The 24,419-nt window shown below is 39.1% G+C and overlaps 1 protein-coding gene across 4 annotated transcripts in view; it reads left to right on the plus strand.

Annotated features, from left to right (window-relative positions):
- PHF8 (PHD finger protein 8) overlaps positions 1-24,419 on the plus strand; it is an 84,446-nt gene that overhangs the window by 27,259 nt on the left and 32,768 nt on the right. For 3 of the 4 annotated variants that reach the window (XM_031445123.2, XM_010985566.3, XM_031445124.2), the window contains 13 exons: positions 684-844; positions 1,457-1,598; positions 2,297-2,483; positions 4,355-4,517; positions 10,805-10,892; positions 11,261-11,367; positions 12,614-12,705; positions 15,209-15,298; positions 17,175-17,477; positions 18,235-18,338; positions 22,698-22,876; positions 23,170-23,255; positions 23,771-23,904. In XM_031445123.2, coding sequence (XP_031300983.1) covers positions 684-844; positions 1,457-1,598; positions 2,297-2,483; positions 4,355-4,517; positions 10,805-10,892; positions 11,261-11,367; positions 12,614-12,705; positions 15,209-15,298; positions 17,175-17,477; positions 18,235-18,338; positions 22,698-22,876; positions 23,170-23,255; positions 23,771-23,904 — 1,836 coding nt within the window. The remainder of the gene's footprint in view (positions 1-683; positions 845-1,456; positions 1,599-2,296; positions 2,484-4,354; positions 4,518-10,804; positions 10,893-11,260; positions 11,368-12,613; positions 12,706-15,208; positions 15,299-17,174; positions 17,478-18,234; positions 18,339-22,697; positions 22,877-23,169; positions 23,256-23,770; positions 23,905-24,419) is intronic. The other variant, XM_031445125.2, reaches the window with a different exon arrangement.

Genomic DNA, 24,419 nt, shown 5'->3' on the forward strand with positions numbered 1-24,419 from the left:
AATTTTTCTGTAGTTAAATTTACTTAATACTATTTTTAATGGTTACTGGGCCTTGTCTCTCCCATGATTTTTTTAAACTTTGGCTTTATTTTTTCCAATTTAATCTTTGTTCCATCTAGAATTATGTATAGAGTGAGATAGACATTGATCTTAATATTTTTTCCAGATGTTTGTCCCTATACAACTTGTCAAATAGCCTATCTTTTCTCCAGCATGATTTAAAAAAACCCAAAAACTCTTGTTTTCTAGTTAAGGAAGTATGTGTGTCAAGACAGTGATAGTAAAAATTGTTTTTATTTTTTTTAATCAGTCTTTTCTCTTTGTTTGCCAGTGTTTAAAATGGGGTGATGCTGCTCTGGGTTAGAGTAAATCAGCTGAACTTGTCAGATATGTCTTTTCTTCCTGGGCAGGGTGTTGACTGATTTCTTCTTCTCTCATCTAGAGAAGAGCACCTTATTGACAGGATATCCTGGATTTAGCTTCCCATCTGTGCTGGTGACCTGGCTTTTTGCCTTAAATAGGTCATTTCTTCTCTGGCATGTGAAGTTTATGCCATTCATTAGTTGCCAGCCCACATTAGGTCTCCTTAGGAAGACCCCACCTCTTGGATGAGTGGCGGCATCCAGTGAGGCCTTCAGTAGCAGGGCCTCTAGGGTTCAGGCTTTCTCTCATTTGGCCCACAGCTCAGATGAAGTGATTTTGAAGCCCACTGGAAGTCAGCTGACCGTGGAATTCCTGGAAGAGAATAGCTTCAGTGTGCCCATCCTAGTCTTGAAGAAGGATGGATTGGGGATGACGCTGCCCTCACCATCATTCACTGTGAGGGATGTGGAACACTATGTTGGTAAGCACCACAGACCTTCTTAACATTGTTCACCCCTATCAAAACCTGCGACCCTTCCCCTCCAGTCTACCTTTTGCATTTCCTTTCTAGCCATTTTGGGAATCTGAGGTGAAATGCCTTGCCCGGAGTCATCCTTAGACAAAGCTAGAACCAAAATCTTGGTGTTCTCTTCCATCTCCTCTAAATAGACCACAAAACCCCAGGGCAAGCCCCATTGTTTACCTGGGGAATTCCAGGGATTGTAATGGTCTCTCTGTCCTCTATTAAGATGAGAAAGCCTTTGACTTTTGCCCTCATGTGCCAGTTGTGTTCTGGGTATGAGTTTTGGGGGAAAGGAAGAGAAGTGAGGAAGCAGGGCCCAGGGCAGGTGGATTATACTGTGAGTGAGACTGTGTGTCTGGCAGTTCTGTTGCCCTAGCAGATCTGGACCTGGCATGTAGTCTAAGGAGAGTGAGGAATACCTGCCCCCTACCTCCCATACGTGCACATACAAATACAGTGTCTGGGGAGAGAAGTTTTAAGTGTAAGGTCATTCTAGGGACTGGTTAGAGGACAAGAGAGTCTTCCCGGTCCCTGAGGCCACTTGTTGTGGAACCCATCTCTTTATTCCAGGTTCTGACAAAGAGATTGATGTGATTGATGTGACCCGCCAGGCCGACTGCAAGATGAAGCTCGGTGATTTTGTGAAATATTATTATAGCGGGAAGAGGGAGAAAGTCCTCAATGTCATTAGTTTGGAATTCTCTGATACCAGGTAGGAAGGGCAGGGGTAAGTAAAAAGCCTCACAGAATGCCTAGAACTTGTGATATACTGAGTATATATATTAGTCTTCCTTTCCTGTTCTCCTAGAGGTTTCTTCCTTTGGGATTTGGAGCTGGTTTATACTTTCTAGGGTGGCTGTTGACATAACAACCAAATCATATTTCTCCTCTACAGTTTCTAGCATTGGATAGATTATACAGTAGGTATTTTAATTAATTTTTGTCTCCTTCAAGACCTAGGACAACTTTCTTAAACCTTTTCCTGGTGTTTAGAGTGTGGCATGGTCACTGTTTAACTCCCAGGATAAGTCTTTACCTGGAACTGAGCTCTGAGAGGTTTCTCTAATTGTTCCTCATAAAGAAGACACTATGAGATGGGGACAGTGCAGTATTGTTATACATCAAGTGCCAAGTGAGTGGGCCCAGATGTGGGAAGTATGAGCATTTAGTGGCGGAAATGGTCACCTTTGGGGAAGGCTGTGGAGCTGGGACTTGGGACTTCTGAGCTGAGTGGAATGAAGATGCTGACCAGACTTAAAAAAATAAGTATCTTGTGTGCCTTTGAAGATTCTGTGGAGAGAACTTCTTTGTCTTACCTGATTCTCACTGGGATAGGGGGGGCATTTTATTCAGGCTTCAACCTTCAGTTCCCTACCAGCCAACATCTGCTCTCCACCCCTTCCTTGTTAGGCTTTCTAACCTTGTGGAGACACCTAAGATTGTTCGGAAGCTCTCATGGGTGGAGAACTTGTGGCCGGAGGAGTGTATCTTTGAGAGGCCCAACGTGCAGAAGTACTGCCTCATGAGTGTGCGGGATAGCTATACAGACTTTCACATTGACTTTGGCGGCACCTCGGTCTGGTACCATGTGCTCAAGGTAGGAATGGATATGGCTTCTGGAGACAGCCCGGCCTTGGGCTTCCCTGTTTGTTTCAGGTAGCAGCATAAAACAGGCTGCTAAGGCTTACATGCCTTCCAGACTCTATTTGGGTGACATTTCCACATAACTTCTCTATCAGGGTTGGGTACTTAGTGGATATACCATCTAAACTGTCTCTACGTTACAATTTTGATGCTTAACGTTTTTTTTAATTATGCAGATGCCTAAGGTTTTCTCTGACTGTTGCCTTAATTGAACCAATTTGTACTTCTACTGCTATGTATGGAAATGTCCATACTTACTGCAGAAATTCCTGGTAATGTGAGAAACTTCTCCTTCTTCCCCCCAAGTTTATTGAAGTATAACTTGTATACCATAAAATTGCTATATTTAAAGTGTATAGTTTGATGAGTTTTGACAATTGTATAAATAGTCATATAACTGCCACCGCCATCAAGATAGAGTGTATATGAGGTTTTTTTTAATGTCACCCTTCCTATAGTTTCCCTTCTAGTGGTTGTTAACAATTTTGTAATTAGCATATTGATTGTCAGTGATTATAAAGGATTTTTGAGGTCTGGAAGACAAATTTCTTAAGTAAGTTTTATTGTTTTCTACCATTATTCATGCTATTTAGTTTTCTTATCAGAAATGCCAAGGAAAGAGCAGAAAACTTGGAGATAGCTCTTGTCTGAAAGATTACAGATCCTGAACTAGTTGTTTTCATTGGTTTATCATGAAGAAATTGGAGTGTGTAAATGAAAGTGTTATGTAAATATTAAATTTAACTTTTTAATTTTTAAATAATTATTCTTTTTATAGAAAAATTGCAAAAACAATAGGAAGAATTCCTGTGTGCCCTTCACTCAGATTCCCTATGTGTTACCATTTTATTATATTCTCTCTTTCTCTGAGGCAAACATAATAAAATAATTTTATTTATATATTTTTTCTGAAACATTTGAGAATAGTTGCAGCCATGTTGTTCCTTTTATTTACTTATTTTTTTTTATTGAAGTACGCATAGTGTCCCTTTATCTCACGATAATTCATTATGTATTTCTTAAAAATAAGGGTATTATATCACCACAATATAGTTTATCAAAATCAGGAAATACTGATATAATACTATTGTCTAATCTATAGATCTGATTCAAATTTTTCCAGTTGTACAGTAGATAATTTCTAGTGTTGTTGCTTTTCTACATTGAAATTTATTATCATGAAATACTGGTTAAACTAATCAAGCTGTGAGTTGGGGATATTTTTGTGCTAGTGGGTATTTTTTTCTTTTCTGCCAAATTATCTATCTGGTGATTATCCATGCAAAACGTAATTAGGAAATAAAATGTTCTTCCAACAGATAATCACCTAACATATAATCTTCCAGAAGTCCTTGGGCGATTACTGAACTTTTAAACTTTTATTAGCTTTGATTGCAGGTGTGAGAAGGAACTCTCTGTAAATGACATTTAAAGGCAAATTCAATTTTCTTCTCATTAGTAATGTGGCCTTAAATTCTCTTAGGGCTAGTAGTATTGATCTGCTCATCTGTAGAGGCCATTTTTCATTTGGCATTGCATCTAAAATACATGATATACATTTGTCTTAAGTTGACAATTTTGTTTCAAGTGCCCTTTCCAAATTGTTTTTGTCAATCTTATAGAAACTTAAAAGTGCAGAGTGCAAAAGGACTTTTGAAGTTTTCCAGATCTGCATAAAAATGATTCTTGGACGGGTTTGGGAAAGAATTCTAACATACTACATGACCTCGGAGTGTGGGAGAGAGAATATTCTTTTGGAGACACCCAGAGAACTTTTCTGGAAACTCCTGATATTTTTGGCATTTCAACCTTTTTTTTTTTCAGGGTGAGAAGATCTTCTACCTGATCCGCCCAACAAATGCCAACCTGACTCTCTTTGAGTGCTGGAGCAGCTCCTCTAACCAGAATGAGATGTTCTTTGGGGACCAGGTGGACAAGTGCTACAAGTGTTCCGTGAAGCAAGGACAGACACTTTTCATTCCTACAGGTCTTCCCTGGGCCCCTCTGGGAGGGTTTGAGGAGGGTGGGAAGAGGAAGAGAGCTTGTGGCACCAGAACCAACTCCTTCCCATAATGTATTGATCTGTTTATGTGGGATATCCCTCTCATATTGTCTAAAGCCTCAGAACTGGACCTCAAGAAAATTCACAGATTGGCCAGCAGGCAGCGTGGTTGCTTGGGGAGGCTGCAGGTAGGGAGGTCCAGGAGGTGTTTGATGGACTCTTTTGCACTGGACTGATGTCAACTTGGTGGACAGATAGAGAGCAAGACTCTCAACCGCATGACTGTAGGATAGTGACTGAGAGACTAGCATTGTAGGCTATAAATCAAAATGACCCAGGTGGGGGTAGTTTTTTTCCCCCGAAACAACGCATGCCTAGGCTTCACCCCTAGAATTACGAATTTGTAGGCCTGAGGTGGGATCTGAGTGTGTGTTTTGAAAGTCCCCCTAGTCGTCTCAATTTGGGGAAAGTTGAAATCTACAGTATATTGAGTCTTCCAAGAACACAATATGTCTCTCCATTTATTTAGATTTTTCTTGATTTTCAAATTTCTTAACTCCTTGATTTTAGAATTTTGTTAATTTTTTCTCAAAATGTTTGGTGGAATTCTCTACTGCAGTCACTTGGACTTGGAGATTTCCTTTTGGGGAAGCTTTTGATTAACATTCAATTTCATTAAACTTTATTAGGCTATTTAAATTATCTATTTCGTATTGGATGAGTTGTGAAAGTTTGTGCTTTTAGAGCAATTGGTCCATTTTATCTAAGTTGTCAAATTTATGTGTGTAGTGTTGTTCATAGTATTCCCTTATTATTCTTTTGATATCTTTCAAGTCTCTAGTGATATCCTCTGTTTCATTCCTGATATTAGTTATTTGTGCCTTCTCTTTTATTCTGTGTCAGTCTTGATGGAGGTTTGTCAATTTTATTGAACTTTTTAAAGAACTACTTTTTGTTTCATTGATTTTCTCTGTTGCCTTTCTGTTTTCAATTTCATTGATTTCTGCTTTTACCTTTGTTTTTCCTTTCTTATGCTTGCTTTGGGTTTATTTTGCTCTCCTTTTTCCAATCTTCAGACAGGAGTTTAGATGATTGATTTCAGACTTTTCCTCTTTTCTAATGTAAACATTTAGTGCTATAAATTTCCCCCTCTGTACTGATTTCGCCATGTTAATTATTTTCATATGTTGTATTTTCATTTAGTTAAGTGTGCTTTTTAGAAAAGTGAGATATAATGCACATACCATAAAAATTACCGCGTTAAAGTGTGCAGTTCAGTTTTTTAAAAAAATATTCATGAAGTTGTGCAACCATCAACACTATCTAATACCGCAAAGTTTTCATCACTTCAGAAAGAAACCCCTGTACCTATTAGTACAGTCATTAATACAGTCATTAGTATTAGTCATTCCCCATTACTTCTTCCCCCCAGCCCCGTCAACCATTTTTTTTACTCTTCTTTATATGAATTTACCTGTTCTGAATATTTCATGGAAATAGAATCATGCAACATGTGGTCTTTTATGTCTGGCTTCTTTCCCCCAGCCAAATATTTTCAAGGTTCATCCATGTTACAGCATTTATCAGTACTTCATTCTTTAAATGGCTGAATAATATTCCATTGTATAGCTATACTACATTTTGTTATCTATTCATTTTATAGACATTTGGGCTACTTTCACTTTATGGCTAGTATGAATAGTGCTGCTGCAAACATTCATGTACAAATTATTGTGTTTAACATGTGTTTTCAGTTCTTCTGGGTATATCTACCTAGGAAAGGATTTGCGGAGTCATATGGTAACTCTGTGTTTAACTTCTTGAGGAATTTTGAAATTCCTCTTTTCTAATGCAGATGCATTTTACATTCCCACTAGTGATTTATGAGGGTCTCAGTTTTTCCATATCCTCCTCAACACTTGTTCTTGTCTGTCTTTATGATTATAGCCATCCTATTGAATGTGAAGTGGTATTTTATTGAGATTTTAATATGTGTTTCTTTAATGTCTATTGATGTTGAACATCTTTCCATGTGCTTATTGGATGTTTATATATCCTTTTTTGAAGAAATGTCTATTCAAAACTTTTGCCCATTCTTTAGTTAGATACTTTGTCTTTTTATTGTTGAGTTGTAAGAATTCCTTATGTGTTTTGGGTTAGACTTTTATTAGATACATGATTTGCAAATGCTTTCTCTCATTCTGGGGGTTCTCTTTTCGCTTTCTTGATGGTGTTTTATGAAGCACAGAAGTCCAGTTTATCTACTGTTTCCTTTGTTTGCTTGTCCTTTTGGAGTCATATCTAATTGCCCAATTCAAGGTTGTGAAGATTAACACCTATGTTTTCTTCTAAGAGTTTTACTTTTAGTGTTTATATTTATATCTTTCATTCATTTCAAGTTATTTTTTATATGATGTGATATAAGGGTCCAGTTTCATTCTTTCGCATATGAATGTCCAGTTGTCACAGAACCATTTGAAAAGTCTGTTCTTTCCCCATTAAAATTGTCTTGACACTTTTGTCAAAAATCAATCAGTTGACCACAGATAAATTGGTTTATTTCTGAACTTTGAATTCTATTCCATTAGTCTATAGGTCTGTCTTTATGACAGTATCACACTGTCTCAACTATTGTACACTTGTAATAAGTTTTGAAATCAGGAAGCATCAGCTTTCTAACTTTGTTTTTCTTCAAGATTATTGAATTTCCATATGAATTTTTAGCTTCAGGTTTTACATAGATTTTTTTTAGTGTTTGCTCTAGTTTTATTTATATATATATATCTTACCACAGTCTACTGGTATTGACATTTTAATTGACATTTTACCAGTTTGAGGAAAGGGTTGAAACCTTAACCTTTGTTCATGCCTCTTTACCCTTACCATTTATAATATATTTGTCTTAAATATTTCCTCTGCATACACTGAGATCCACATCACGTAGTTGTTTTAATTTTTGTATCAACTGTCAAACATAAGTTAGAATACCCAAGAGAAGGAAAGCCTATTGTATTTACCTGTATTTTTACTCTTTTGTTGTTCTTTCTTCCTTCCTGGTGTTCCAAGATTCCTTCTCTTATTTCCTCTCTGTTTAGAGTTTCAGGGTAGGTCAGCTGGCAACAGATTCTCTTAGTTTTCTCTCACCTGTAAATGTCATAATTTCCCTTTCACTCCTGAAGGATATTTTTGCTGAATATTGAATTCTGGGTTGATAGTTATTTTCTTTCAGCACTTGAAGAATGTTGTGCTGCTTCCTTCTGGTCTCCATGGTTTCTGTTGAGATTTTGGCTATCCTTCAAATAGTTTTTTCCCTGTATGTGTCATTTCTGGCTACGTTCAATGTTTTTTGTTGATGTTGTTGTTTAGTTTTTCAGCAATTTGACTATAATGTGTTGATGTGGGTTTCTTTGGGTTTTATACTGTGTGTGTTCACTGAGCTTCTTGAACATGTAGGTTTATGTCTTTTGCCATATTCATGAAATTTTTAGCTATTATTTCTTCAACTATTTTTTCACCCCTACACTAACTTTTCTTCTGGGTCTCTGATTATATAAATGTAACATATTTTACTGTAGTCCCACAGGTTCCTGAGTTTATTTTTCTCTTAGTCTGTTTCCTCTCTCTTGTTCATTTTGGGTGCTTTCTATTGTTCTGATTTCCGATTCTCTGATTCTTTTCTTCATTGTCTCCATTCTTCTGTTGAGTCTATTGTTTCATTATTTATTTCAGATGTAGTAGTTTTCAGTTCTAAAATTTCCATTTGTTTCTGTTTATAGCTTTTTTTTCTATTCCTTTTTTTGTTTGAAGCATGTTTGTAATTGTTCATTGAAGCATTTTTATGATGATTCCTTTAAAATTCATGTCATATAATTCTGACATCTTTGTCTAACATTATATTGTATAATTCTGGATTTTCTTTTCTGTTGATCAGATCTGTTTGTCTATGCATATATCGATATCATATTGAATTGATTACATTGCTTTTATAGAATGTTTAATATATGATGAGGCAAGTTTTTCCCCTACCCTCTCTTCCCATATGCATCTGCTTTTTTCTTTTATAGGTTTCTATTCCCAGGTATTTATTCACCTGTTTTTATTTCTTTGCTGGGTTTCATATAATGTCTTTTCTACACTGGGTACTTGATAACTGTTTGGTGAATTGAATGTGCCTACCAGAGATTTGAGTTGGATTTATTTACAACTTGGTAGAAATTCCCACAAACTGAGTGCAATCTACTTAGTTCTAAAAGCATTTTGTGTCTCCTGTCTGCCTCAGGTTTGGGTTAGGTGCTAGAGTTAAAAAAATCGATAGGCCTTTTCAGTATAATGCTCTAATAGCCAAAGTAGAGAAGAGCATTTATTCTAGCCAGAGGTTTGTGAAAATCTTCTCGGAAGAGTGACACCTCAAGGGTAAGTAGGGACTGACCAAGGAAAGGAGGCAGGAAAGACCCCCTCAGATATGGGGAAAGGCATAAGCAAAGCAAAGGCAGGTGAAGCAGTTTATGGATACTGAAGCCTAAAGATCAAGGGGCTGGGAACAAATGAAGCTGAAAAGGTTAGCAGGCTGAACTCACTCACTGGGAACCATTGAAGGTTTATTTGTGTGTTTATGTAATTTATGAAATATTTCAGATGTAGCAAATGATGCAAAGAATAAAATAATGAACACCTGTATGTTCCTAATTCAACTAAAGTATATTACAAATATAATTGAAGCCTTCAGTATACCTCTCCTTAATTACATTCCCATTCTGCCCTCAGAGCTAGGTGTTGTCCTGAAGTTGATGACATTAGTCTCATGCATTTATCCCTTTATTACATAGATATGCCTTACTAAGCAGTATATAGTATTGTTTTACATGTTTTTGAATGTTACATAAATGGAATTGTATTAGATGTATTTTTCTCAACTTTTTTCTCTGAACCTGATGATTGTGAGATCCATGTTGATGCATGTAGCTATTGTCCATTTATTTTACTTGCTTTCTAGTATTCCATTGTATGAGTATACAGAAATGTATTGTGGATGTACACTTCATTGAAGTTTCGAGTAGGGGATGACATGGGCAGATTTGTTTTTCAGATATATCAGTTAGGGTTGGGATGTGGAGGACAGACTTCAGAGGTCAAGATTGGTGTAGAGTGGTGTTTGCAAACACTTTGGACTCAGGACCTCTTTATATTCTTAAATGTTATTGAGGACCCAGAAGAGCTTTTATTTATGTGGTTTATATTTATCATTACTTACCATATTATAAATCAAAACAGAATTTTAAAATATTTATTAGTTTATTGAGAAATAACAAGAATGAACCCATTACATGTTAACATAAGTAGCAATTTTTATGAAAAGTAACTATTTTCAAACCAAAAAAAAAGTTAGTGAAAAGAGCGATGTTTACATTTCTGCAAGTCCTTGTAATGTTTGGATTAATAGAAAATGACTAAGTCCTCAAATCTGCTTCTGCATGTTGTGATATTATATCATGTATCCTTTGAAAAACTCCAGTGTAGACCTGTGAGAGAATATGAGTAAAAAAGACAAATAACATAGCATTGTCATGGACGTAATTTAAACTTCGCATACTCTGAAAGAGTCTCAGGGAGCCCCAAACTTCCCTGGATCACATCTTGAGAACCACTGGTAAAGAGGAACCAGTTCAGAGGCTGTAGCAAGTAGCCTAGGTGAGCGATAATGAGGGGTCTGAACCAAGCCATTGGTAGGATGGATGGGTGGAGAAGGGGAGATGAATATGAGAGAGATTTAAGAAGAAAAATCAGAAGAACCCAGAAGGCAGTGTAGGGTCAAGGGCAGGGAAAATAACTGAGGTTCAACTAGGTACATGCTTTACAACCAACCTGTGAAGTATATATTTAGCTAGAAAATGATAGAATTGGAACCCAGGTTAGTCTAACACAAAAGTTCTGCTTTACCTAAGGCAGAGTTAAAAGGAGTAGTCATGGCAAGGAGGTCGTACCCTTCTTAGAGATAAGAGTGAGGATGGGGGAGGCAAAGAGATTTTGATGTGGAGAGGAGCGAAGTAGAAGGAGAAGGAGTCTATTAACCCCATAGGTTGGTCCAGTTCATGGTTATAATAATGGCAGACTTGGCCAGAATGGATGTTGGGAGAGTGGAGGAACCTAGAATGTTCTGAGTTACTACCAGGCTGACTGCTCTAAGGAGTTATGTTTGAGATGAGTGGGCAGTGGAGATGCCCAAAGAAAGAAAGGCCCTCTGCCAGCTATGATTTTGCCTTGTTACACTGCAGGATGGATCCATGCTGTGCTGACCCCCGTGGACTGCCTTGCCTTTGGAGGGAACTTCTTACACAGCCTTAACATTGAAATGCAGCTCAAGTGAGTCCTGAAGCTGTGCTGATCCCGAGTTGGCCATTCCCATCTGCTAGAGTCCTTGAGTTCTCCCCTGTAGTAAGGAGTGCAGCATAGAAGGAGGCGAGATGATCAGAAAGGAATGGGTACTAGTTCTGTATGATGTACAGCCAGAGGATCAATACCTCTTCCTCACTTAGTAGTTATGTGAATTTGGTCAAGTTGCATAACCTTTGAGCTCAAATTTCCTAACGCATAAAGTAGGGTCTTACAGGATAGTTGTGAGGAGTAGAGATAATGAATACAAAGCATTCAGAACAATACCTGATACGTAGTAGGTGCTCAGGAAACAGAATCCTTATTATCATTGTCATTGTTGTGCCTACTTCCTCCAGAGCCTATGAGATTGAGAAGCGGTTGAGCACAGCAGACCTCTTCAAGTTCCCCAACTTTGAGACGATCTGTTGGTATGTGGGAAAGCACATCCTGGACATCTTTCGAGGTACAGAGCCCTTTACCAACTGTCCCTTTTGCCCTGTGTACATAACCATCACTTCCATCAAGATACAGTACTATTCCATCACCATAAAGATCTCTGTAGTGTCACCCCTCTGTAGTCTCACCCACTTTTTCCCCCTACACTATCCATAACTTCAGGAAACCACTGATCTGTTTTCCATCTCTATAATTTTGTCATTTCAAGAATGCTATAAAAATGGAGCCATACAGTATGTGATCTTTTGAAATTGGCTTTTTTTAACTAAGCATGATGTAGGAGGGTAGAGCCTGGATTTTAACTTTTTTATTTAGCAAAGATGGCTGAGAAAATTGGATTACAGTGCAATTATTCCTATTTCCTGCCAATTAAAACAAGAAACTCAATCTGGATAGTGTCAGGGTTCCTTGGATATGCTTCCCATGAGGACAAGGCTGAGTCCTGGCCATCCTGGCATCATTGTGTTGGTTCCTGGGTATCAACACAGGTGGAAGCCAACCTTCTGGGTTTCCTCTTTCCTTATCTACTCAAATAGAGTGACTCCCTTACCCAGACCTGAGATTCTTCAAGGTGACTTGGCCGGAGAGGAATCAGTATCTCAAGAGTAACAAAGAACTTCAGAGGCCAATGAGTCTCTTACACTATAGCTCAAACCCTTATTCTGCCACCTAGGCAGACTGTCACTTACATGTTCATTCAGAGGCTGGATGACTAACTACTTATTATCTGTTCTGAACAGCTCAGTTCAGAAGAAAATTCTTTATTGAGCCTAAATCTGGCTGTTTGTTATAACCTCCTCCTGGAGTAACTCAGAACAAGGCATTAATGGTTCTTCAGATCTGTGTAGGTGGTAATCATGGTCCTCCATGAGTGTTCACATTTTGAAACCCAAAAGGCAGAGTAGTGTAGAAGGAGCACAGGCCTCAGATTCATACAGACATGGTTTCAGTCCTGGCTTTGGCACTTACCACGTGTGTCCCTTGGTTAAGTCTCTTTGCCTCACTGAGTCTCAGTTTCCTGAACGATAAAACGAAGATAATGAAATCTGGCTTACGGGGTTGGGTATAGGATTAAACAAGATAGTAGGTGTCAAATGCAAGGTACTCATGAAATGAACACTATTATAAGAACTGAGATCTGGAGTTGTGCTCAGAACCTTGAGCATTTTCTCTGGTCGCTTGAAAAAAATAACAAATCCTTCAATTCCTTGCATGGCTTCTTTGACACACTGCCTTCCTCTTTCCCCCTCTAGGTTTGCGAGAAAACAGGAGACACCCTGCTTCCTACCTCGTCCATGGTGGCAAAGCCCTGAATTTGGCCTTTAGAGCCTGGACAAGGAAAGAAGTAAATATACTTATTTATCTATCTACTTTAGAGGTCTACTCCCCGTAGGGAATGGCTTTGGGCAGATCCTTTGGGGAGGTAGAAGAGACGGGGGAGGTTTATGGACTCCTGTGATTAGAGTGGAGGACTGGGCTAGGACTCCTTGGATTATGTTTTTTAACTTTTTTTCTCATTATAAAAAGTAATACATGGTTACTGTAGAGAGTTTGAAAAATACAGAAGAGTGTTAAAGAAGGAAAAACTTTGCCTGTAAATTTAACACTCAGAGGGAATTAACATTAACATTTGGGTATATTTTCTCTTGTTTTTTTTTTTTAAATTATGCATTTTTAAGACATGATTGCTATCACCCTGTACATACAATTTTGTATCTGAATTGGTTGGCTTATCTTAATTTTCCTGTGTCACCAAAGTTCTTCACAAACATTAAATAGTTACATGATATTCTTTTGCAGATATGTACTATTGTTACCTTAATACTTGTTTATTGTCACTTCCTTTTAATTTACTTATTTGGGGAGTAGTTGTAGAAAATCATGCAGTAAATATCTTTTTGCATCAGTCTTTGTCCCTCATCTCTTGATTGTTTCTTCAGGATCAGTTCCTAGAAGAGCAATCACTAGATCAAAGTATATGAAAAAATGTAGGACTCTTGATGCATACCGCCAAAATGGCTTTTTAGGAATATACCAATATCCATCTATCCAATTTAATGCTAAACAGTTATGAAAGAGATTAAGAGAGCTCTCTATGTACTGATTTGGAAAGATCTCCAGAATTTGTCATATAAAGGTGTAGAACTGTGTATATAATGTGCTACCTTATGTGTAAAAAAGGGGAAAAACAAGAAGTGTATTTGTGTGTGCTGAGTATTTGCCTGAAGACACAATCTGGAGGGATGCAGAAGAAACTAATAAAAGTGGTTACCTGTTGGGGTAGGCTGGGGGTGCTGATGGCAGGGACAGATATATATTGAGGCTTTTCAATATATATCTTTTTATATTGTTTGATTTTTTGAACTATGTGAATAAATACCTACTCAAAAGGTTGAATTTATTTAAAAAGCCAGTTTTTAGAAGTGCAAAGAGAGAAGAAATGTCAATATATTCTTTTATGCCTCTAATACTCTTTATAGACTCCTTCCCCTGCATATAGTAGCCTGAGGAGACTTTCCAGCGCCATTTGCACAATTTCCCCATTTCCTATTGCCAGTCTTCCCCTCAGACATCCTTGGACTTCATGTTTTGGGCCTTCTCTTGCTCCCTGGGCTCACCTACACCTGGACCTTAGCCTTTGATTCTATTTTTCCACACCCCTCAGTTGTGGCTACCTTGGGTTTCATCTCTGACCCTGCTTCCCCACCCGACCCCCCATGAAGTGAACTTCAGAGTGACTGTCCCAGGAACACCGAAAGGGAGGGAGAGGGGTAGGTCCTAAGCACTCATGTCCCAGACCAGGATGGCCCCAGGAACCAAAGGATGGCCCCAAACAGCATGGCCGAAGGGAGCTGGAGGAGAGTACGACACAGAACTGAGGAACCCACACTCATGGAAGCAGTTTTTTGTGAGGTGCAGATGACTGCCATGAGATGCACTTGCTTCTTCACCTTTCCAGAGCCCCTGGGCTGGGAGGAGCCTTTAAGGTTATCCAACTAGGTCATGTGGATTCTCAGCCCCCACTCCTGTTCAGCCACCAAAATAAATTCCAGATAGATTAAAAGAGTTAAAAGAATCAAACCATTGAAAGCAAGGAGGAAATGCTGAGGAACTTTTATCAGTCCTCTGGATACAGAAGTGAAGTCCAGACTGGTAGAAGAAATCACAAAGGAAAAGCTTGAGAGGTCTATCTGCATAAACATGTAAATAAGATTGCAAATAAATTAAAAGGGAGACAACCAATAGGTTACTCTTAAGCTAGCTGTAAGCGAACTAGCTGTGGACCTGTAGCTGTTCAGCACTGAGTTCTCTCGTCACAAGTGGAGAGGCTGGGTTGTCCCTAGGCAACTCCCTGAGGTTCTTGACTTTCTGAGGGGCGTGGCTCAAGCCCACAGCTAAGTTCCTCACACTCTTTTGACACTATCCTTTATCAGATACATGTTTTGCAAATATTTCCTACCAATTAGTGGTTTGTCTTAACAGTGTTTTTCCAAGAAAAGTTTTTATTTTTTAATAAGTCTAATTTATCAGTTTTTTCTTTTATGATTCATGCTTTTTATGTCCAAAGAAATTTTGCCTAGCCCGAGGTCATAAAGATTTTCTTATCTGTTTCCATCTAAAGGGTTTAGAGTTTTAGATTTGACATTTAGGCCTATGATCCATTTTGAGTTTGTCTGTGTATCTGGTGCAAGATGGAATGAAGTTCTTTTTTTGCATTTGGATATCTAATCAGTCCAGTACCATTTGTTAAAGAGACTATCCTTTCTCCATTGCATTGCCTTGGTAAGTTTGTTGAAAATCAGACATTCATTTATGTGGATTTGTTCCTCATGCCTTTTGTTTGACAGGCTCTGCCAGATCATGAGGATGAGATCCCGGAGACAGTACGGACCGTACAGCTCATTAAAGATCTGGCTAGGGAGATCCGCCTGGTGGAAGTAAGAAGCATGGGAGCCGGGGAGGCGTTTGGGGAGGGCTCAAGTTTCAAATGGCAGGTCAGGCTTTTGCAGTTGGCATGAGAGCTTAGGGGGAAGGTTGGGAAAACTCTACCCAAGGACCCTACTCATTGATTCATTTATTCATTCATTCATATACTTATTATGGGCCTTGCAAGTGGGCCACACGTTGGGCTAGGCCCTTAGGATACATAAATAATACAGTGCCTGCCCACAGAGAATTCATGGTCTAGTAGAAGACCCTGGGCAAAGTTAACCTGTCTGAGCCTCAGTTTCCTCATCTCTAAAGTGGGGATAGTTAATAACTACTCAGGGGTTGTTAAGAAGATTAAATAAGGTAATACAGGTTGAACACGAAGTATAGTGCTTGGCACACATAGGTCCTCAGTAAATTCTGATGGTGGGTCTTGGTGGTTGTGGGTGGTGGAGTTCATAGTAGTAGTTGTTGTTATTAATATTTTGACTCAGTCTCTGCATTCTACAAAATGACAGTTCTCCCGGGTTGAAGATGATTACAAAGCCATGTTTCAACAGGTGGCATATACCACGAGGCAGTAAGGTGTAGTGGTAAGAGATTCAGAGAAACGTGGGTTCTGTTTCCTGCTCTGTCACTTGCAAGCCTTTCAGAGCCTCATATCCTTATGTGTAAAGTGAGGATAACACCACCTTTTTACAGTTTTGTCAGGATTAAGAGCTAATGTATATAGAGCCCCTCGCACAGTGCCTGGCAGAGTAAGTACTCAATAAATGTGAGCCATTGTTATTAATAGACTTTGCAGCAGAGAGAACTCAGTGTGGGCTGGTGAAGTAGCAGAGGCACCAGAGGAGAATTGAACTTGGGGAAGTTTCAACTTTCCTTTAGCTCAGAAGCTGTAAGGTTACATTTAGTGCCCAGGATATAGGCACTAAATCTATGCTGAAGGGTGGTCAGAGTGAGCTACTAGGAAGTTGGGCTTCTAGCCTCACTGCTTGCAGCATGTTTCACTGCCTACACCATAGCTTACATTACCCACCTCCTACCTCATTTTCCTCCACTCCCATCTGTTGGAATCCTTCAGGGTTTAGTTAAAAGGCCTACCTTTTCTCTGACTCTTCCCCACTTAAACCAGTTTTGTATACACAGAAGTTTGGACTGATTGGAAGAGGACTTAGAGGTGGATCATATCTGTTCCATTGGCTTTCAAATGTTTTGAAGCAATGAATTCCCTTTTTTCAAATGAGATCTTACATAGAAGCTCAATATGCACAACCAATCAAAGCCTAACTGCTATGAATAAGATGAAGGTGGGAGGCTTAGAGCATCACTTGTTTCTCTTGTTTGCCTTCCACCTACTTCCAGTCCCCAGGGCTCCTCCCAAGAAGCTCAGAGGAGCCACAGAGCATCTTTGAAAACCATCTTTCCAGTCTAATCCTTTAATTTTACAGCTGAGCCAACAGAGCCCCAGAGTTGTTAGATCACTGACCCTTGGTCACAGAGCTAGCTAGTAGCAGAATTGGGACTAGAACCTCTCTCCTTGTCTAAAATCCTGCTGTTCTTAGAGTTGGAACCACACAGTTTAGTACTCAGTTATTTTCTGTCTCATGTCAGCTGTTCTTGGCGTCTTTTCTCTCCAGTTTTGACAGTGGCGCTGGGCTTTTCCTCCGCTCGTCTTCTCCTTACTCGTCAATGGCTGGGTAAAGAAATGCCACCCAGTAAATTCCTGATGACTTATTGTGCAAAAACTAGGGTGTGCATCTGTGGAGCATCTGTAAGCCCCTTCATGGCAGTACCACCAGTGCCATGAATAGACCTCTGCTCTTAGTGTAGAGAGAACCCTTGAGTAAGCTCTAACCCCATCGTGTACTAACACTCTTGTAGGATATCTTCCAACAGAACGTTGGGAAGACGAGCAATATCTTTGGGCTGCAGAGGATCTTCCCAGCCGGCTCCATTCCTTTAACCAGGCCAGCCCATTCCACTTCAGTATCCATGTCCAGGCTGTCACTGCCCTCCAAAAGTGGTTCAAAGAAGAAAGGCCTGAAGCCCAAGGAACTCTTCAAGAAGGCAGAGCGAAAGGGCAAGGAGAGTTCAGCCTTGGGGCCTGCTGGCCAATTGAGCTATAATCTCATGGATACATACAATCATCAGGCACTGAAGACAGGCTCTTCCCAGAAAGCAAAGGTGGGTGCTGGCCCATGGGTTCAGCCCAACCCTTTTGGGTCCCTTGGAAGAGCAGGGTATCAAAAAGACAGGCTATCTTGTCTTCCCACCTCCCTTAGGGCCCCTGGTGTTTGGCTACCAGTCCCACTCATTTAATAGGCATTTATTGAGACCTTGTCTATGCTGGGCACTGTGATAGGTGCTGTGGACATAACCTTCAAGAGGCTGACAGGCTAGTGAGAAAGATAGGCATAAAAACAAATGAATGCAATGAAGTGTTGTGGATGCCACAATCAAGGGTGTGTGGGGGACCCCGAGACACGGGAGGGGATGATTCTATCTGGGTAGGGGTGATGGTCAGGAGCTCTTCTCAGAAAATATGAGCTGAATATTGAAATGCTGGCATGGGAATTACATTTGAGAACATGGTATATGAGTGTCAGGTTGGAGTCTTGAACAGGTTTTTGAAAAAAGCCCTCCTCCAGGGCTCTACCTTGCTTCAAGATTGTGGTGCCCTCCATGGGCATGTGAACATGCTTCCCCTTCTTTTAAGGAAACGTGTTTTATAAGATTGATAGATATCCCCTGAGCCAGTCTTAACATTCTCAACCTCCTGCTCCTGCGATCGTTTGGGTTGGGGGTGGGGGACAGCGTAGCAGAAGGCCTTGGTTCAGGTGGTTTTAACAGTAAACTCAGCCAGTGAAACCGGAGGGAACTGGCCATCCTGATTCACATGAGAGTCCCAGACAGTTGACAACTGAGCCTCCTCCTTCTGCAGTTCAACATCACTGGTACCTGCTTGAATGACTCAGATGATGACTCTCCAGACTTGGACCTTGATGGGAACGAGGGCCCGCTGGCCCTGTTGATGTCCAATGGCAGGTGAGGTTGGGAGAAGGAGCACAGAGATACTGGGATTGTTGGTGGCAGTATGTCACTAAGATAAGGGATGGAATTGGGACCTGGGGTTGGGGCATGGATTGGGGAGGAACTGTACTTGGGGAAATACCCAGGTATTATCGGATATCATTGCTTAGTACAGAGAACTATGTAATTATGGGGGTGGATTGGGGAGAGGTCTGGAACTAATTGGCAATCCTGAGAAAAAATATTGTATAGTTGTAGAAATTTCAACAAGTCAACGGATTAAAACTGTTGGCAGGAATAGGAGGTAGGATAGCACACTGGTTAAGAGCTTTTGTTTTTCATATACTTTTTGCAGTTAGATTTTTAGGTATTTGTTTTGCAGAAATATTTGCACAAGTGTGTAAAGAGAAATGTTCAGTGTTCACTGTATCATTATAATAAGCAATTGGAAACATTGATCAGTAAGGGTTGGACAAATAAATTATGGTACTCTAGAGTACCATGTAACTTAAAAAGAATGAGTTTAGTATCTATTGACATGAAAGATTTCCAAAATATATTTTAAGTGAACATATCAGGTTACAAGATAATATATAAAAATAGTTCACTTTAGTTTTTTAAAAAGACACGTATGCACATGTGTGTATAGAAATGTGACATAAAGATTTTCCTTTATTTTTAATTTAACTTTTTTGAAGAGGTTTAAAATTTAATTTATGCAGTTTAAAATTCAAAGTGTGAAAGAATACATAGTGAAAAATTTTGCTCCCACCCATCCGTGTTTCCCAGTTCCCCACCCCATGTCAGTGATTTCCTTCCAGAGATATTTATACACATCCACACAAATAAATATATTTGTTACATATTTTATACTTGTCACACCAAACCTGTCACAGTAGTTACCTTTGGAAAGTAGGATAAGGGAGGCAGGAGAGGAAATTTGCACTTTAGTAGCCTTTGAATTTTGTACAGTGAGCGTATATTACTTTCTTAAAATAATTTTTAACAATTTTCTAAAAGAATAAAATGAAAGTTCTTCATGACAGAAAGCATGGGGTTAGGAATAATCAGGCAGCCCCGAGTTTGAATCTCAGCTATGACACGTATTCACTGGGTGACCTTGAGAGGTTAATCTGACCCTCACTGTCCTCATTTTGTCTATTCTATAAATAAAACTTACCTTAGGGTTGTTGGAGGACTAAATGAGGTCATGTATGTAAAGTGCTTATCACAGGTCCTGGCACATAGTAAATGCTTTAAAAATGGTAGCTCTTATAAATACAATGATGGAGGTGAAAGCTGATGATGGTGGTAGTGATGATGGTTGTGGGTATGGCCAGAAGCTAACTAGGTCACCAGAAACCCTGAAACATGTAGGGGGCAGAGGAAGATAATAAAAGTTACCATCTGGACACTCAGAACACCAGACAGGAGCAGTCAAGATCCAAGTACAGAGTCTGAACAGTGTATGAACACAAGCAACAAGGATACCTTAATAGCATTTTTATAGGAAAAGACTGTCTTTAGATCCCAAGGGTGAGTGTAGTAGGTCTACCTGGCTGGTAAATAGGGGGAAAGGGAGTGTAAGAGTAGGGCAGATTCTGAAAGCAGCAGAGCTATCCTTGTGATTTGAGAACCTAGTTACTGAAGAATAAGATTAGAAAGACTGTTGAGCATTGCCTTTGTCCAGAACCCATGGTTGGTCTCCTAGGGAAGAGAAAATTGAGAGTCCTAAGGGTCCAGCCTATAATGGCTATTGAGGACACAATGAGACATTTTTCCTTTCCCCACCAGTCTTTCGTGTACTGCTTCTGTTATGTCCTGCACATGCCAGAGGCTGCTGCTAAGTGAACTTAGGGAGTCAACGTATAGAAATATTTACAGACAATATGATACTATGGTCTTTTTTCTAGAATAATGACGTGTTTCGTGGAGACTAAGGTGTAGAGGAAACAAGATTGGCTGTGTGTTAATTGCTGAAACTTAGCTGGGTCATAGGTACATGGGAGTGTTTTAATATTTTGTGTATGTTTGAGATTTTTCATAATTAGAAGTTAATAAAAGATCGAGTATAAATTGCTTCCACTTACTGAGCACGTGCTGTGTCAGACTCTGTCTTGGCCGCTTACTTGCATTATTTTCTTCAGTCCTCACAGCAACCCTGAAGTTAAGTGTTGTTATCCCTATTTTACTAATGTGGGAAAGTTGAGGCCCAGAGAATTTAATTATAAGATTAGCTAACATTGGGCACTTGCCATGTGTCAGTCTCTTTATTAGCTCATTTAATCCTCCCAGTAACCCTATGAGGTAGAAAACAGGTCAATTTAATGACAGGTAATTCACCAAAAGCCAATTCACCAAATGACCATTTGCTGAATGTGTCAGGTGTACTGATTTACCAAAAATTTGTTTCTCTTAACTATAAGGTTTATTTCAGCAGTTTGTACTGGTCAATATTGTTTACCATGTGTAACAGGATTTTTTAAGCCACTTTTGAGTTTTTCCCACTTCCTTTATATATTTTTAACAGCTTTTTTGAAGTATAATTCAAATACCATATATTAACCAGTTTTAAGTGTACAATTAAATGACTTTTAGTAAATCTAAAAAATATGCAACCATCACCACAATCCAATTTTAGAACATTTCTATCACCACAAAAAGATCCTTCATATCCACTTACAGTCAGTCCTGGTTCTCATCCCCAGGCCCAAGCAACCACTAGTTTACTGTCTATCTCTATGGATTCTAGACATTTCATATAACTGGAATCATACAATATGTAGTCTCTTGTGTCTGGCTTATTTCACTTAAAATAATGTTTTTGAGGTTCATCCATGATGTAGAATGTATCATTAGTTGGTTCCTTTTAATTGCTGAATAGTATTCCACTGTGTGGATTTACCACATTTTGTTTATTCTTTCACTGATGGTCATAGTGTATTTGGCTATTATGAATAATAATACTATGAGCATTTATGTACAAGTTTTTGTGTGGACAAATGTTTTTGTTTCTCACTTATGAGTAAAATTTTGGGTCATATGGTAACTTTGTTTAATTTTTTAAGAAACTACCAAAATTTATCCCAAAGCAACTACCATTTTACACTCCCACCAGCAATTATGAGTTTCTCCATATACTGGCTAATACTTGTTATTGTCTGTCTTTTTGATTATAGCCATTCTGATGGATGTAAAATGTTATTGTGTTTTTTTTCCTAGAAATCTTTTAATTTTTAAATTTTTTTCAATTTTATTTTTCATGGAGGTACTGGGAATTGAACCCAGGATGTTGTGCATGCTAAGCACGCATTCTACCAATGAGCTATAACCCTACCCCCTTTATTTTGGTTTTGATTTGCATTTCCCTAATGACTAATGATATTGAGCATCTTTTCATGTGATTATTGGCCATTTGTATATCATTTTTAGAGAAATATCTATTCAGATCTTTTGCTTGTTTTTTAGTTGACTTGTTTGTCTTTTGTTGAGTTCTAAGAGTTATTTAAGTATTCTGGATACAAATCCTTTTCCTGGTAAATGATTTACAAATATTTTCTCCCAGTTTGTGGCTTGTCTTTTCATTTTCATAATGGTGTCTTTTGAAGTACAAACATTTTGAATTTTACCTAATCCCAGGCCACAAACATATTTTCCTATACTTTCTTCTAGAAGCTTTATAGTTTAAGCTCTATGATTTACATTTTGATCTATGATCCATTTTGAGTTAATTTTTGTGTATCATGTGAGTTAAGAGTCCACATTCATTTCTTTGCATGTGATAATTCAGTTACCTCAGCACCATTTGTTGTTTTTTTTTTTTTACTTGTTTGTTTTTTGGGGAGGGGAGGGAAGTAATTAGGTTTATTTATTTATTTTTTAGAGAAGGTATTGGAAATTTAACCCAGGACCTCGTGCGTGCTATGCATGAGCTCTGCCACTTTGAGCTATACCCTTCCCCACTTCAGCATCATTTGTTGAAAAGACTATTGTTTCCCCACTGAATTACCTTAGCACCTTTGTAAGAAATCAGTTGACTATAAATTTAGGATCTAGTTCTAGACTCACAGTTCTGTTCCATTGATGTATATGTCTATCCTTACACCAATATCACACTACCTTGATTACTGTAGCTTCATAGTAAATTTTGAAACTGAGTAGTAAAAGTCCTCCAGCTTTGTTCTTTTTTGAAAGTGTTTTGGCCATGTTTAGTCCTTTGTATGCCCATATACATGTTAGTATCAGTTTATTAATTTCTACAGAACTAGCTGGATTCAGATAGGATTGCATTGTATCCTAGATCAGTTTGAGGAGGATTGCCATCTTAACCATATTGAGTATGACTGTTTTTATGTACTCCTCCTCTCTCTCCAGTACCAAGAGGGTAAAGAGCTTATCCAAGTCTCGGAGAGCCAAGATCTCAAAGAAGGCAGACAAGGCTAGGCTGGTGGCGGAACCGGTGATGGAGGATGAATTTGACTTGGATTCAGATGATGAACTACAGATTGATGAGAGACTGGGAAAGGAGAAGGCGACCCTAATAATAAGACCAAGTGTGTACTGGCTCTTTTTCTTTCCTGCCCTGCACATTTCACATTTGTTTTTGGTACCCTCGATAGGCTCAAGACCTTAGGTTTAACTTGTTGACATTCTGATTTACCACTTCTGTAGGCTTCCCTGTAACTTTGCTCTAGAGGTTTATTTATAAGCTAATTCCTAACCTGTCTAAATTAGTCATCTGTGGTCATTACTTTCAGGAAAATTACAGTCTTATATTCTTTCCCCTGGGTGTTTGGCTCAGATGCTAATCTTAGCTTCATGATAAATGCTTTCCATTTTTTTCTAGAATTTCCTCGAAAGTTGCCCCGTGCGAAGCCTTGCTCTGACCCCAACCGAGTTCGTGAACCAGGAGAGGTTGAGTTTGACATTGAGGTAGGATCCTGCCAAGTTTCTAGTCTTCTGCTCATTCTGGTTACAGAGACAGAATACACATTGTCTCCCCCGCTTCCAACTAGAATGACATTCTATGCATTCAGTTCCCAAAATATTTATTTAGTGAAAGGCTGTATGCTAAGTGCTGCTGAATATATAAATGGAAGATTATACTTTAGCTGAAATATTTTTAAAATCCTTAAACACGGAGTAGAATAAAAGGCAATGTGATGTAGCAGGAAAGAGTATCTGATTTGGAATATCTGGTTCTGACTTTACACAACTTATTTAACTTCATTGAGCCTTAGTTTCCTTATCTGTAAAATGGGAGTTATAATACTTGTCTCACAAAGATGCTGTGGAGATAACATGAAAGAATGAATATTCTGCTTAGTACTTGGTATACACTTGGTGCTCAAAAGATACTAGTATCAGGAATAAGACTGTCAACCCTGTACTGGGGCCTTACCAGACCAACGCTGGGCAGCTGAGGTGATATCCTCTTTCCCCAATAGGAGGACTATACAACAGATGAGGACATGGTAGAAGGAGTCGAAGGCAAGCTTGGGAATGGGAGTGGAGCCGGTGGAATTCTTGATCTGCTCAAGGCCAGCAGGCAGGTGGGGGGACCTGACTATGCTGCCCTCACGTGAGTACTGACTTTGATCTCCCCTTTCTAGGTGATCAGACAACACACACCCCCGCTCACCACCCAAAGTGCTGGGTCAGCCAAGCAGTAGATATTAATTGAGCCATTTAAAGGGACAAAGAATTAGCCAGGGAATTTGGGCTGAAAGAATAAAGTAGATATGAAATCTGTCCCAAAGAACTTAAGATCTGACCGAGAGGCGATGTACAGATTTCAAGGGTAATCAGTTTTGGGTTCTTTGGAAGTTGGAAGAGGGTCTGGAAAAAGCATGGAAGGAGAACGGTGCCTTTTCTGGGCCTTGTTTAAAAAAGAAAAGAAAGAAAAGAATGTGCATGGGTAAACAGGGAGGGAGGTGCGCCCCTCTCATTGCCATCTTGCCTGCTGTCTCTGGAGAGACTTGAGTCAAGAAGGAGTGGTCTTTTTATGAAAACAGTCTTTAATACTGTTTTGGTCTTTAGTTTGATTTCTGGTTTTTCACCTGGGATGGTTTTCTCCTCCTTCCTCTCACCCCGACC

This window comes from Camelus dromedarius, chromosome X (genome assembly GCF_036321535.1).
Source record: "Camelus dromedarius isolate mCamDro1 chromosome X, mCamDro1.pat, whole genome shotgun sequence".
NCBI classification, from domain to species: domain Eukaryota; kingdom Metazoa; phylum Chordata; class Mammalia; order Artiodactyla; family Camelidae; genus Camelus; species Camelus dromedarius.